General features: G+C 40.9%; 1 protein-coding gene across 1 annotated transcript in view; it reads left to right on the top strand.

The window, feature by feature from the left end:
* The window catches only part of FUZ (fuzzy planar cell polarity protein), a 368,361-nt gene that overhangs the window by 51,393 nt on the left and 300,670 nt on the right, over positions 1-16,298 (top strand). The window contains exon 4 of the mRNA XM_053690829.1: positions 13,749-13,817. Within this exon, the coding sequence (XP_053546804.1) occupies positions 13,749-13,817 (69 nt within the window). The remainder of the gene's footprint in view (positions 1-13,748; positions 13,818-16,298) is intronic.

Here is a 16,298-nt window from a genome sequence, read left to right as displayed (position 1 = left end):
TGAAATACCAGGTGCTCCAATTTGCTTGGGTTACGTGACCGACTTTTTCAAGACGTCATCGGGGTTCCTAAGGGTCCCTGGAGACTCCAAACTGTAGTTTTCCACTCCTGTAGAGTTTGGAAATGTGAATGACCTCCGGAGGTCTGATATTCCGGGTGATGGACAATTTACATTCTCACTTGTGGTATCTTCCGGATGTCGACTCTTTTAAAGCCTAATCGCATTCCTTTTGCGGTCGCGGAGCTTTCCTTCCCATTTTGGGTCGGATCATCTGTTCTGGAAGTGCGGAGCATGTCCTTCTTCCTTTTTTCTCAGCGTTTCGTTTGCTCCAGTATGTGGACTGCAGGGGTCCCCTTGCCTTTTCTGCCAGAAGCTGCAAGGCTCCCATTGTTATTCCTGTTGCAGGAATTTCGGGAGACCGATCCGGTAAGGATTTCTGTAGACTGTCGTCTTCTCAATCTAAGAACTGTCCCTTGTCATACCATGGTCTTTAGACTCTTGGGTGCTATCCTTCAACCTTATGCAGATAAGGGCTTGAGGGTAGGATGTCTGAGGTCAGTCACAGACTTTCGCCTTTCTGGGGTCAGGGAAATGTCCTTCCTCTTCACCAGCATGTGGATCAGGTCGTTTGGCCTGTCTACAAGAGGATAGCCTTGCGATCCGAAGGTACTGGTTGCCCATTTCTTCAACTGGTCAGGAGTTTTTTTCAAACACTTTCGGGTTTGAGGCTGTTGCTAGGTAATCTACGTCTACAGATTTTAGATGGTGGAGGGCTCTGTCTTGGGTGCGCTCTTACCATGGGATGCAGCTTATATATTCCGCAGGAAGTTAGATCTTTTGATCGGTTCTGTTTTTAGAGTACTCTGGCTGGAACGGGCATGGACGGTTCTGCTAAACCTTTTGGGTGTGGTTCCCCCCGGGTGTACCTTTGAGGGTGGGGTTTCTGACTCTCATGGGAGATTACTGTCTGCCTGAGGCTTAAGTTTGTAGACTCCAGTTGTCGTTTTAACTGGGGTGGCGATATTGGCTGAAGGGTCTTGCCTATATCGGTAGGGTGGTTACTGTTGCTTTGCTCCCTTTTCTTCTCACCTAGGGTGGGGATGGGTTCTTATGTGTTTTTCTTGACTTGGAGGTACCTCAGTATTTGTGAAGGCCCGTGGGTACTTGGTTTTTCTCGCCTCGTAGGATTTTTTTCCCTTTCTGGCGTACTCAGAATCACGGAACTGGATTCTGGTATTAGAATGCTGGGGGTCAGAGTACTTTTTTTTTTTTTGTAGGGGTTTTCGGACCCGAGCATAAAGTTACCTGTCATGGTTCATGGAGCATGCCAGTTTTAGTAGCGGCCAGAGTCCTACTCTGGGGTTTTTATTCCTTGTAGATCCATCCTTTTTTCTTCTGATGGTCTGGGACTCTTGTCTTAGGTTTTTAACTAGCCTTTGGACTGGGACCGTTATGCTTGAGGGAAGGTCGGGGATTGGTCTGCTCTGTGCAGTGTTGACCGTTTACTATTATTGAGTTTGTTCTCCCCTTCGGTGGGGGAACTCTTGGTGCCCATCTCTCTACTGGTGGCGTCTGCTGCTGGGATGGGACGCGCCTTGGAGCCCGGATATTTCTGGTCGGGAGCTGTTGTCGAGATTTTTCGGCGCCTCTTGGTGGGACGAGTCCCACGATGGCTTAGAGTCAGCTTTGCTGCCTAGAGATTGGTCATCGCAAGTTCTTGTTCTTGTTTACAGGTAGCTATGTGTTTTCTTGGAGAGCTCTTTTTTTTAACTGCTAGGACAGTTATCCTGTCTCTGCTTGTCTAACCTGACAGGTTTTGACTTGACTATGATGCAATAGGGAACTGACGGTCTTCTGGAACACCATATGTGGTATGGTGTTGTGTCAGGGATATGAGGGTGGCCTCCTGGTCATCCTTGTGACGTTTTTTCCTGAGTATGGACTTACTTTTCTGGTCCTTGTCCTTCTATCGAGTTCGTCTCCCTGGGCAGTAGTCCTGTGGCAACCTTGGGTTGCTCTAAGTTTGATTTTAGCACGTGTTGGATGGTCCTTTGGATCTCTTATGGGGTCCTCTATTCTCCCTCTCGGGGGTAGATAGAGGTTTTTGACTTTTAGGGGTACTTTTCGTGTCGAAAGCTGCTGGGCTGGCTCCTCGGAGGCCTTTGTGCTCAGCAGACTCTGGGTCTGAGTGGTCTCTAGCACAGCTTTGCAGGTTATGCAACTGATGAGCAGTTACCTGGGCTTCCGGTTTTTCCCTTGTCATTTAGAGTTTTTGTAGGGTGTCGGGTAATTTCAGGCTGTGGTGCCTTTCGAAGGGGCCGCCTTTTTGTACCCGCCCTTTGTTTGCATTCAGTGTCCTCTAGCTTGAGTATTGTTTTCCCAAAAGTAATGAATGAAGCTTTAGGAAGAAAAACATAAATTATGCTTACCTGATAATTTTATTTTCTTCTGAGGGGAAGAGTCCACAGCTCCTGCCCGCGTTTTATCTATGAGGCGGCAGTACATTTTTTGTTCTTCTGGACCTTTTCACCCTGATTTTTCTTCTATTGTCCCTTGTACCCTTGGCGGAATGACTGGGGGATGAGGGAAGTGGGGGAGGTATTTGAAGCCTTTGGCTGGGGTGTCTTTGCCTCCTCCTGATGACCAGGTTCTGAATTCCCAATGAATGCAGCTGTGGACTCTTCCCATCAGAAGAAAAGAAAATTATCAGGTAAGCATAATATATATATATATTTTTCATTTTTGTGTCATCTGCAAATAGCAGCATGGGAGACATTATTTCCTAAATATTTTAAACATACATTTTATTGTTCCACATTTAGTATCAGTTCACTTTCCAAAAACAGTATAATTTATGATTTTATACTTTTTACTATTCAATTAAATTTAAAGGGAAATGATACCCAAATGTTGAAGCACATGAAAGTGATGCAGCACAGCTGTAAAAAGCTGACAAGAAAATATCACCTGAACATTTCTATGTAAAAAAGCAAGATATTTTACCTCAAATTTCCTAAGTATTCACACCCCACTGTAAAGAGACTTTAAGCAGCCAGTTATTTTGCTATTCATTCTATGAAATCTCATGATATTTCAGTGAAATCTTATGAGATCACTGCAAAGCCAAAGCATTATCTCAGCACTGCTGATGCTGATTGGCTATTGTTTTTTTTTTTCAACTTGCAGCCGGACAGCAGCTGAAATATAACTGTTTACACAGCATTTACTCTGGTGAGCTGAAGAAATTTTGAGATAAAATCTTCCTTTTCTACATAGAGATGCTCAGGAGATAATTTCTTGTCAGATTTTTACGGTTATGCTGTATCACTTTCAAGTGAATTAGCATATGAGATTATGTCCCTTTAACAACTGAAAATCAGGAAAGAGAACATTTATTATTTTTGTCACTTCACCATATTGCAGTTTATACAGAAAATGAGTAGGTATAAAATATCTAACTATACAAATTTTATTCAAATTTAAAATTACATAAAATTCTGAATTCCCAGAGCAGGGGTTTAACCCATTTTGAAACTATATGCATGTTCCTATGCCTGTTCAATATCACTCAGCATAGCAAAATCTATTTTAAAAAACTATATATAAAACTATTAAAAAGTTGTACTAAAAGTCATCCTGTATAGAATCTCACCAGTTTTTACATTATTTAAGCTCTCCCATATATTTTGATTCTTACATTTTTTATTAGTTCAGGCACACAATATTCTATGTGCCCGAACATCAACAGTAACAATATACGAGGCAAATGGTTACTGCTAGGTTATCAGTCTTACTATAACAATCACTTCATAGCTATAAGGACACAAAACCCCTTATTTGAATTGTGAAACCTCACTCTTTCAAATGTGGGGTATTATGATATGTTATTATGAGGGGGCAATAAAGGCCTCTTAAAAAGCATCAGAACCCTAAAAATATAACCCAAGATGAGAGGTAGTTGACATTGTTGTGACAATCAGCTGGCAGTGGGTAGACACATGACTACTCATTTGAAAGACCAGGATTGCTGCTTTCAAAAAAGGGATCTCAAGTTTATCTGTGTAATAGTGAGGGGCAACACAGGGGATAACCCACCCCCCTGATATTGTTCCATATGCTTATGATTCTTACAGGTGATCACTGTTAACACAGTGGTCATCCGATAACCACTGGAAATGTGATCCCTCCTTTAAAGGAGCGGCCTCGCCTCTTTAAAAAGAGGGGTCACTTGCCTTGTGTTAGTGCATATTTTGGGGTGCAAGGGTTCCTTTTAATAGCTCAGATGACAATAAAAGGCACCAAGTATAAAGGTGATTGCTCTTGCCATGGCAATCTCTTGCTATTTCCTTCTTAATATGAGGAGAGTCCACGACTTAATTCCTTACTTGTGAGAAATACAGAACCTGGCCACCAGGAGTAGGCAAAGACACCCCAGCCAAAGGCTTAAATACCTCCCCCACTTCCCTCATCCCCCAGTCATTTTTTGCCTTTCGTCACAGGAGGTTGACAGAGAAGTGTCAGAGGATTTCGGAGTAGTTCCTTATGGAGGGTAGTACTCTTCGAGATGGGACTGGAGTTTTAAGTAGTCTTGTCAGCCTCTCAGTGAGAGCATTGATGAAAGTTAGAGTCTGGAGATGCAGGGAGAGTCTTTCTGCAAATCCATCCAGACTCATATTAACAGCTCCTTAAGCAATCAGCGTTGACGAGTTTCGCTGCCTGCTTTCTTCACTCAAGTCCATGTCAGAAGCGCTGCTACAATCTGTCAAACTTGATGGACCCTGTCACTGTTCCACCGCATAGATTCCGGTAAGATCGTTTCATTATTTTACACACATGTATAACGATAGAAGACAGGGTCACGGGGATTATTGAACAGTTTTTAATCATATTTGTTATGTGATTTCGACTGCTTATGTGTAAGAACGTTTGGGCTCTTAGGCTGATACGGAACGTACAGGTTATTTTCGTTTTGAGAGCTCCACAGTTTATATTAAGATGGCGTGCTTTTTCCTTAGCAGGGCCAGGTCCTGCATGTGCACCATGTGACCCAGAGTGGTCACGTTTTTCCCCCCACTTCTGATTCCTGACTGGGTGTCTGCGGAGAGGAGCATCTTCTCTATCTGTCTGGGTCATAGGAGGTGGTGAGTGCCCCAGCCATTGGGGTATAAGGTGCCAGTTGTTTTTCCTTTTCTAAAATTTGATATAGATTAGTTATGGAGGATTCTGATATTTTAGAGGGGATCCCTCCGATACAGAATTTGATACCTGTGTATATTGTGAGGAGGCCCAGGTAATCCAGCCCTCTCAATTATGTTCCGTATGCCGCAATAGGGTGTTCTCATCAATCAATGTTGAGATGTTAGAGACCACTGAGCCATCCGCCTCTGAGGATTCTTCGTCCAGTTAGTGTGCTCCCTAGGTTCTGTTTCTACATATGCAGTTTTCCCGAGTTCCGATCCTCCTTCGCCTGTAAGGGGTTTGTTTCCACCAGAGGTTACTACGCAGCACCGCTTGGCCATCTCTGTGGCCTTAGCGGTGTTACCTATTCCTGCTACGCGTAAGCAAAGGGGTAATTCAGGCTCTCCTGCCCCTGGACATTCATGTAAAATAACAATTGTGTCCGATCAGTCCTCTGGGGATGCGGTTCCTTCTGAGACCTCAGTGGGAGAACCTCCATGGTTGGAGTCTGCTGACTTGCGTCCTCTAACTGCGGAGGGCTTAGCATTTAGATTTAGATTGGCACGCCTGCGTTTACTCCTGAGAGAGGTTTTGGCGATGTTAGAGGTTCCCAGTACTGATACATCAGTTGAATCTTAACTAGACGAGGGAAGGATGAGATCCTATTACTTGTCGTCTTGTTTTACTTTTTGTTTTATGTCATTTAGAATCCCAGTTACGAGGTCTATGGGGGATTGTGTCATATGACAGGCAGGACCTGTTTTTGTTTGCACACTCCTTTTTTTCCAAGACGTTTGCCTGTTTTCTTTTACTTGGAATTCCGGTCCGGATATATATATATATATATATATTTTTTTTTAAAGATCTGGGTTGTTATAGAAACTCTTCTTAGAAAGACGTTTCGTCACATGGGATTTGTTACTATCGACTTTAATGGTCGAGATTGTTGGAGACTTCTGGTGGAAACTTATAGATTTCTATTCGGGGGGGATAGTTCCCCCGATGATTTCAAGAAAAAATTTAAGTCTTTGAGTTTAGTTTCTTTATTTTGATTATTCAGTTGTTCTAGCCTTGTTGGAACTTAAGAGGTTTCTTCTGGGCAATTGTCTTCTCAGAGAAAGGGAAGTTTTTTCAAGTGATCGTTGGAGTCATTGTCCCGGTATCTATCGCACTGTGGTAATATTTTCCTCCACTGTTGGTGCATGCCCTAATAGGGGGATGGTCTTTCTGTCCTAATTGGGTTCTATGATTTTTAAGCAGAGCTTATTATTTCTACTTTTCGTTAGAGAAGGTCAGGTTCTCCCTTCCTTTTGTTTTTAAGAAGGATGTCTTCCTGGTTCATCTTTTTGAGCAAATCTGGTTCTTAGGAACCATATCTTACAGTAATCCTCGTTCTGATCCTAGGTTTCCTTTTTGGGATCTGGGGGTTAAGGTGGCAGTATCCTGCTTACAGATTTTACAGTAGTTCCCATGTCTAGGCTTTTATGGGTTTTTTACCTTCGCCTACTAATAGACCTTTTGGGGTTTTGTTCTGTCTTTTCTATCCTTAGTTGGATCTAGCTATCCTTAGTTGGATCTAGACCGGAGTTGCTGGTGTGGACACCAGGGTGGATCTTGAATGCTGTTTTGTCTTTTGGACAGGAATTTTTCCTGAGATCTTGCAAAATTTACCCTTTCGGGTTATGCCCTCCAGTCCCCCTTCTGGTCTTCGTTGACGCGGGGGTGGAGAGTTATATACCAAGGCCAAGTTATCGGCATGGAGTTGGTGTATCTGTCTTTACAGACTTACATGGAATACCGGTGGGGGAAATCAATCCCAGTGTTCAGTTCAGATCTCCCTGTTCTGAATTTTTTTTTTCTCTTAAGTTCTTCCGGGGCGGTTTTGACTTTGTCGCTTCCTTGTCCATGGGAAGAGAGTATCCTAGGGAGGCCTGGGGGTTGGGAGTTTTCTTCCATTTATTTATTTCGTTCCTCAGCAAGCATTCTGCTTGGAGGATTTGGTCTTCTGGGTTCATACCAGTTGGGACTTCTCAGTGGGGAGATCTTCTTTTGGAGAAGGAGAGTTCCTCCTGCTATTCGTGGGGGGGTCTTGTGTTTGATGGTGGGCGGAGATCCACTTCGACTCATTGACAGCGACCCTCTCTATGAGCGTACTCTTCAGGATTGGATGTCCCCTACAATCATTCCCTGCTCGAATGTTTGTATCTGATGGGGAAGACGATCAAGCAAGGTGTAAGCGTTGGCTCCACCGCTTTTGTAGCAGGAGGTGGGTTTGAAACCAGGTGGGGCTCCGGCATTTTCATCCAGAGTATGCTAGACATCTAGCATTCCTTAGTGGTTTCTTTTTAACCTTCTTCTCTTTCGGCCATGTCACTCTTTGTTGTGGATGGTTCGATCCTAGCAGGAGCAGGCGTCAGCGAGACTGCTCCATTTATATCTACGAGTTGTATCGCAGTTTAGGGGCTTTGCCTCCATGGACTTTTACAGGGCTCTGCTGGGGCAGGGTTCTTGTGTTCATCACAATCTGGATTCTCTGAGGCTGACTGCGTGGAATTGAACGCTCTCGTTTTAGCTCTTAAGGCGGTGTATCGTTGCACCTATCATAAAGGGTGCAGGACCTACTCATATGAAGAACGGGTATCCCCTGGCATAAGGCCAGGTTTTCCAGGATCCTTTCATTTTCCAGGATGCTCTGAAGAAGGTCTTTTCTGTTAGCTCCCTTAGGGGACAGTTTCGGCCCTATATGTTTTTACTGCTCAAGAGGCTCTTAGAGCTTCTAGAGGTCCAGTCTTTGGTTCAGGCTTTGACTTCATCAGGCCTGTGTTTAGATCTAGTGTTCCTCTTTGGAGTTTACATCTTGTTCTAAGTTTTTGCAGAAGGCTCCGTTTGGACTTATGCATGGTGTTGACATTAATATTTTCTGTCTGGGAAGGTTTCTTTTTCTACTGACTGTTGCTTTGGCGTGCAGAGTTTCTGAGATGGCTGCCTTGCATTTTGAGTTTCCTTACCTAGTTATTATTGCGGTTAAGGCTGTTCTTCGTACTGGGTTAGTTTTTCTTCCTATGGTTGCTTGAGATCACAGCATCAATCAGGAGATTGTGGTTCCTTCCTTGTGTCCTAATCCTTCTCTTCGAAAGAGCGGTTATTTCATACCTTGGATGTGATTCGGGCCTTGAAGTTCTATCTTCAGGCTACAAAGTAGTTTTGTCAAACGTCTTCCTTGTTTGTGTTTATTCTGGGAAGCGTAAGGGGCAGGAAGCCTCGTCCACTTCCTTATTTTTCTGGTTGAGGAGCATGTTCGCTTAGCTTATAGAGTCAGCGGGAGGCAAGCCTCCTCAGAGGCTAAAGGCTCATTCAACTAAAGCTGTGGCTCCCTCTTGGGTTTTGAGAATGAGTCATTTAGCGATCAGATTTGTAGGGCAACTACCTGGTCTTCCTTACATATTTTTTAGAACATTTTACATATTTGGCGTTTTCGCTTCGGTAGAAGCAGCTTTTGGGAGAAAGGGTTTTTGCAGACTGTGGTGCCCTCAGAACGGGGTCCGCCTTTTTACCCTCCTGTTTTCATTCAGTGTCCTTTAGAGCTTGGGTATATGTTTCCCACAAGTAAGGAATGAAGCGGTGGACTCTCCTCATATTATGAAGGAAAACATAAATTATGCTTACCAGATAATTTCCTTTCTTTCTGTATGAGGATAGTCCACGGCCCTGCCCGAATTCTCTGTTGGGCAGACAGAGAATTCGGGCGGGGGCCGTGGACTATTTGTTTTTGTTCTTCTAGCACCATTTATACCCTGATATTTCTCCTACTGTTCCTTGTTCCCTCGGCAGAATGATTGGGGGATGAGGGAAGTGGGGGAAGTATTTAACCCTTTGGCTGAGGTGTCTTTACTCATTAAATTATGGGAAATCTTATCTTTCATGTTAGGAGTATTGGGTGTATGTGTGTTTTATGCTGTCTTTAGGGGATAGAGGCACCTTTGCATCCTCTATCCCCCATACAGTAAATACATCAGTCAGAAAATTGGCATAAAAATTACCATCACCTACAAATGACATGGGTGTGAGACCCCATGCTTGAAGGAGAGGTTCCCCTCTTTTAAACTGGGGTCTCATACAACTTTTTTTATGGGGTGAATGAAGGCTCTAAAAGTTCACCCCCCCCCCCAACACAGTATGCCTGTCTACTTGGGGCAGGTGATCACTATTACCGTGGTATTCCACAACACATAGTCCACAGAACCAATTAATTCACTTTATTTAAAGCATAAAAACAGCGACATTTCGAGGGTGATCCACTTAGTCATGTATAAGTTGAACAGACTTATTGGCTGCCTTTTTAAACATTCATTTTCCGCGCCATTGCGATCAATTATTGGTATTTTAGCGCCATCTAGTGGATACAAAAGGTATATATTCTCAAGTAGCTTCTATGGACATATATAAAACCAAATGTTAACACAATGTTGCCATGTTTAACAAATCCTTCTTTTTATAATACATATATTTAATTTAAAGAATTTAAAAAAATACTTTCACTTTGTTGCCTATAATTAATGGAATGTTTAATATTGTTACTTACTACCAACTACTCACATATAGACTGACAAATCATAGTCCCTATTTAACCCTTTTGGGGCTAGTGTTCCCAATTTATTTATCCACCAAACCTCACTTTGCTTCAAGAATCTTTCAATAGTTCTTTAAAATGGCATGCTCTATCAGAGTCATGAAAGAAAAATCTTGAGTTTCATGTCAATTTAACAAAACGGTTAGCCAAACCTACAGCAAAAACATCTAAACATCTACACCAATCTTTAATATTTGGCATGCAGATAACTTAAATAGTATGTAATTTTTTGTTGTTGTGAAAAATAAATGCTAGTTATGGTTGCTGATATATATATATATATATATATATATATATATATATATATATATATATATATACGTTGATTGGAGTAGCCATGTTAGTCCAGAGATTTAGATATCAAAATAACAAGAGTATTGCATTGAGCAATGATACTTTTTTTATTGGACTAACTATACATTTATAAGATGACAAGCTTTCGGAAGAGTTCCTTCCTTTATCAATTCTGAAGCAATACTAACCAATTCAATGGAATTTACAGATTGTATCTTAAAACACAGAATAGCTAAGAAGACAGTGCAGGGAGAGGAGGAGGTGTCGTAAAAATCATGAGGGGGGCTTAGGTAACAGGCAGACAGTGTCCAGTGTAGGAGAACAGACAGGGGAAATATATAGCTTTACATAGAGCATATACTGACATAAAGTTATATATCAACATTGAATCAATATCTATAGAGATGTGAAATTGTATATACAGGGGGAATACAAAAGTTAAGAAAAGACAAAAGTGTGGACATAGGCTTACCTGTGTACCTATGTATAAAGAATGTGGAATATACAATGTAATTGACTAAATGAAAGTACATTACAAAAACTTTTGATAATGTGTTAAGAATCCAGAGTCCACATTTAGTCCAGAATTAAACAGGTTGAAGTGCATTATCATTTTCATTTCAAAGGTTTTTCTTTCCATGGTGTTTTTGAAGTTGCCTCTGAGAATTTTGATTTTGAGGTTTTGGATGGAGTGGTCAGGTTGGGTGAAATGGTGACCAACAGGGGTGCAGTATTTTGTTTCACAGTGGTTTTTGATTGAGTGTCTGTGTAAGTTCATTCGAAGGTGCAGTTTTTGGCTTGTTTCTCCAATATAGCATCCCATTTCACATGCAGTGCAATGTATCATGTATACCACATTTGCAGATATACATGAATATGCCCCTTTAATGTTGTAAGATTTATTATTGTGATTTGCTGTGCTGCTTTCACAAACGTGTTGACACAGTTTGCAGCGAGCTTTATAGCAGCACTTGGTTCCATTCTGAGTGTTCTTTTTCTCAAGGGGTAGCTTCCTATGTACCAGCTTCTGCTTTAGGTTAGGTGCTTGTCTGTATGCCAGGATTGGGGGTTTTGGAAAGATTTTTTTGAGTGTGGGATCCTCTAAGAGTAGTGGCTGTAAGTCTTTTATGATTTTTCGTATCCCTTCCACAGCAGGGTTGTATTTGACTACTAGTGGTATACGTGATATGTTTTTCTTCTCCCTGTATTGTAGTAAGTGTTCACGTGGGGTATTGAGGGCAGAGTTAATTTTTTTATTTATAATCCTTGTTTTGTAACCTTTTTCTCTGAATGATTGGGACAATGCGATGAGGTGTTTGTCACGGTCCTTGGTATCTGAACAAATTCTGTGGTATCTTGTAGCCTGACTGTAGATTATGGATTTTTTAATGTGATTGGGGTGGGAGCTGGAGCTGTGGAGGTAGCTGCATCTATCTGTTGGTTTCCTGTATACAGATGAGTGCAGTTTGCCATTTGTGATGGATATTGTTGTATCCAGGAAGTTGACACAGTCTCTAGAAAAGTTCATTTTAAGCTTGATTGATGCATGAAATAGATTAAATGATTTATGAAAATGTTCAAGGTTTTTTTCTCCTTCTGTCCATATGATGAAAATATCATCGATGTAGCGAAAGTATTTGAATGGTTTGTGAGGGTGAGTGGCTAGGAATCTCTGTTCTAAGTCAGCCATGAAGAGGTTTGCGTACTGTGGTGCCATTTTGGTGCCCATGGCTGTTCCCATGATTTGTAAGTGGAATGAGTGGTTGAAGATGAAATAATTGTGAGTAAGTATAAATTCTGTAAGTTTACTGACTGTAGAAGCACTATATGTCTGGTTAAGGCTGTTGCCCTATTAACTCTGCCCTCAATACCCCACGTGAACACTTACTACAATACAGGGAGAAGAAAAACATATCACGTATACCACTAGTAGTCAAATACAACCCTGCTGTGGAAGGGATACGAAAAATCATAAAAAAGTACAGCCACTACTCTTAGAGGATCCCACACTCAAAAAAATCTTTCCAAAACCCCCAATCCTGGCATACAGACAAGCACCTAACCTAAAGCAGAAGCTGGTACATAGGAAGCTACCCCTTGAGAAAAAGAACACTCAGAATGGAACCAAGTGCTGCTATAAAGCTCGCTGCAAACTGTGTCAACACGTTTGTGAAAGCAGCACAGCAAATCACAATAATAAATCTTACAACATTAAAGGGGCATATTCATGTATATCTGCAAATGTGGTATACATGATACATTGCACTGCATGTGAAATGGGATGCTATATTGGAGAAACAAGCCAAAAACTGCACCTTCGAATGAACTTACACAGACACTCAATCAAAAACCACTGTGAAACAAAATACTGCACCCCTGTTGGTCACCATTTCACCCAACCTGACCACTCCATCCAAAACCTCAAAATCAAAATTCTCAGAGGCAACTTCAAAAACACCATGGAAAGAAAAACCTTTGAAATGAAAATGATAATGCACTTCAACCTGTTTAATTCTGGACTAAATGTGGACTCTGGATTCTTAACACATTATCAAAAGTTTTTGTAATGTACTTTCATTTAGTCAATTACATTGTATATTCCACATTCTTTATACATAGGTACACAGGTAAGCCTATGTCCACACTTTTGTCTTTTCTTAACTTTTGTATTCCCCCTGTATATACAATTTCACATCTCTATAGATATTGATTCAATGTTGATATATAACTTTATGTCAGTATATGCTCTATGTAAAGCTATATATTTCCCCTGTCTGTTCTCCTACACTGGACACTGTCTGCCTGTTACCTAAGCCCCCCTCATGATTTTTACGACACCTCCTCCTCTCCCTGCACTGTCTTCTTAGCTATTCTGTGTTTTAAGATACAATCTGTAAATTCCATTGAATTGGTTAGTATTGCTTCAGACTTGATAAAGGAAGGAACTCTTCCAAAAGCTTGTCATCTTATAAATGTATAGTTAGTCCAATAAAAAAAGTATCATTGCTCAATGCAATACTCTTGTTATTTTGATATCTATATATATATATATATATATATATATATATATATATATATATATATATATATAAAATTATATTTCAGAGCAGCACTGCAGGTACATGAAATAAGAGCGTATATTACCGATATTTTTAAATAGATATTAATTTATTCAAGGTAATGAAAATATAAAATCATATCTAAAACAGCAAGTATAAACACAATACGTCTTACATGCTACAGGTGCAAGTTTATTAATGTGTGTGTGTACAAATCCGGAATTCCAAAATTCAAACTTTTCAATTAATATTTGGAAAAAAAATAATTTATATAAATATAGAGGCCAGAAGCTACAGTTAAACTGAAATTGCGCAACATTTTAATGAGAATATTCAACAGATTTCTACCCTACTCCATAAGATACTAGAGGATGACTTTGATAAAGCAGCCGCTTCCTACCCACTGAACAAGTACAGGGATTACGTATATCCTTTATTGTTTGCACTTGGATCCTAAAAGTTAAACAGGTTTTGAAACACTTATTGACACTTATTGACATTTACTGTGTCATATTCAAATATATTTTCTTTTGGTTGTGTGTATTTTCTCTTAGCTGCTCCGTTATATTTGTATTTCTTTGTTGCAGGTCTTGGTGATTGGTTTGGAGGACCTAATCAACATAAAAAATGTGGAACGTCTCAAGAAGGATTTGAGGGTAGGTGTTGTAGTCGCTCAAGTTATAAGCAAAAAGTTATATATTTCTCAGAATATTTCAAATTCACAAGTTATAGAAAATTTAAGAATGTGCACAGATTATGAAGTAGAAAAACAACATAGAAGTCTTGAAGTGTTGAGGCCTTATAGTTGTAAATTTAAATAAAACTGACATTGATATCAACTTTCTTTATTAATTTTTTTTTTTTTTTTTAAAAAAAGGGAATTACACAAATTAATTAGTTTATTCATTTTTCTTGAACCTTTTCACTATGATTCAATGTGCCCTGTTTGGTGTATTGATACTGGTGGTCTAAAGACAATTCCAGCATTGGATTTAAATTTCAGGCGGATGTTGCAAATAATGTTACATAAAAATATATACTAGGTAAAGGGGCATTGCACTCCTTCTTGTCTATAATGCCTACAAAAGAACAGCGTGTAAAATAAATAAATAAATGTCCCTTTTTCCCTTAGGGAGACTTAATACACACAGAGAGAAGCGCACTCACAGGAGCGAACAACCAGCTCGATAACATTGTTAGCTTGTTTTATGGCGATTTACCACCTGGGTGCAGCTTCTTTTTAAAAGGGTAACTGGCAATATCAGCGCTTTCCTCTCACTCACTGCCAATTATAAAAGGCATTTTCACCCAAAGTGCCAAGTGTAAACAAATGTGTAGAAGTAGAAAATATTTATATCTGTGCAATCAACGTTGCTGGAGTGGGCGTAAACAGATATAAATAGTACAATAATATAAAAATTCTTTACTGAAATTGTAATAAAAAGTGTGTGTATGTACAGGGAGTGCAGAATTATTAGGCAAGTTGTATTTTTGAGGATTAATTTTATTATTGAACAACAACCATGTTCTCAATGAACCCAAAAAACTCATTAATATCAAAGCTGAATAGTTTTGGAAGTAGTTTTTAGTTTGTTTTTAGTTAGAGCTATTTCTCCAACATAGGTGTGTCCGGTCCACGGCGTCATCCTTACTTGTGGGATATTCTCTTCCCCAACAGGAAATGGCAAAGAGCCCAGTAAAGCTGGTCACATGATCCCTCCTAGGCTCCGCCTACCCCAGTCATTCTCTTTGCCGTTGTACAGGCAACATCTCCACGGAGATGGCTTAGAGTTTTTTAGTGTTTAACAATAGGGGATCCCTGAAGGCTCAGGGTCTTTGGTCTCGGGAAGAATCTCTTCTACCGATAAATATTCTGGAACTGAGAGCGATATTCAATGCTCTCAAGGCTTGGCCTCAGCTTGCGAGGGCCAAGTTCATACGGTTTCAATCAGACAACATGACAACTGTTGCGTACATCAACCATCAGGGGGGAACAAGGAGTTCCCTAGCGATGGAAGAAGTGACCAAAATCATTCTATGGGCGGAGTCTCACTCCTGCCACCTGTCTGCTATCCACATCCCAGGAGTGGAAAATTGGGAAGCGGATTTTCTGAGTCGTCAGACATTGCATCCGGGGGAGTGGGAACTCCATCCGGAAATCTTTGCCCAAGTCACTCAGCGGTGGGGCATTCCAGACATGGATCTGATGGCCTCTCGTCAGAACTTCAAAGTTCCTTGCTACGGGTCCAGATCCAGGGATCCCAAGGCGGCTCTAGTGGATGCACTAGTAGCACCTTGGACCTTCAAACTAGCTTATGTGTTCCCGCCGTTTCCTCTCATCCCCAGGCTGGTAGCCAGGATCAATCAGGAGAGGGCGTCGGTGATCTTGATAGCTCCTGCGTGGCCACGCAGGACTTGGTATGCAGATCTGGTGAATATGTCATCGGCTCCACCTTGGAAGCTACCTTTGAGACGAGACCTTCTTGTTCAAGGTCCGTTCGAACATCCGAACCTGGTTTCACTCCAGCTGACTGCTTGGAGATTGAACGCTTGATCTTATCGAAGCGAGGGTTCTCAGATTCTGTTATCGATACTCTTGTTCAGGCCAGAAAGCCTGTAACTAGAAAGATTTACCACAAAATTTGGAAAAAATATATCTGTTGGTGTGAATCTAAAGGATTCCCTTGGGACAAGGTTAAGATTCCTAAGATTCTATCCTTCCTTCAAGAAGGATTGGAAAAAGGATTATCTGCAAGTTCCCTGAAGGGACAGATTTCTGCCTTGTCTGTGTTACTTCACAAAAAGCTGGCAGCTGTGCCAGATGTTCAAGCCTTTGTTCAGGCTCTGGTTAGAATTAAGCCTGTTTACAAACCTTTGACTCCTCCTTGGAGTCTCAATTTAGTTCTTTCAGTTCTTCAGGGGGTTCCGTTTGAACCCTTACATTCCGTTGATATTAAGTTATTATCTTGGAAAGTTTTGTTTTTAGTTGCAATTTCTTCTGCTAGAAGAGTTTCAGAATTATCTGCTCTGCAGTGTTCTCCTCCTTATCTGGTGTTCCATGCAGATAAGGTGGTTTTACGTACTAAACCTGGTTTTCTTCCAAAAGTTGTTTCTAACAAAAACATTAACCAGGAGAT

This window comes from Bombina bombina, chromosome 8 (assembly GCF_027579735.1).
Source record: "Bombina bombina isolate aBomBom1 chromosome 8, aBomBom1.pri, whole genome shotgun sequence".
In the NCBI taxonomy this organism is placed as follows: domain Eukaryota; kingdom Metazoa; phylum Chordata; class Amphibia; order Anura; family Bombinatoridae; genus Bombina; species Bombina bombina.
Note: the sequence above shows the minus strand (reverse complement) of the source record. Positions and strands in the feature narration are given on the sequence as shown.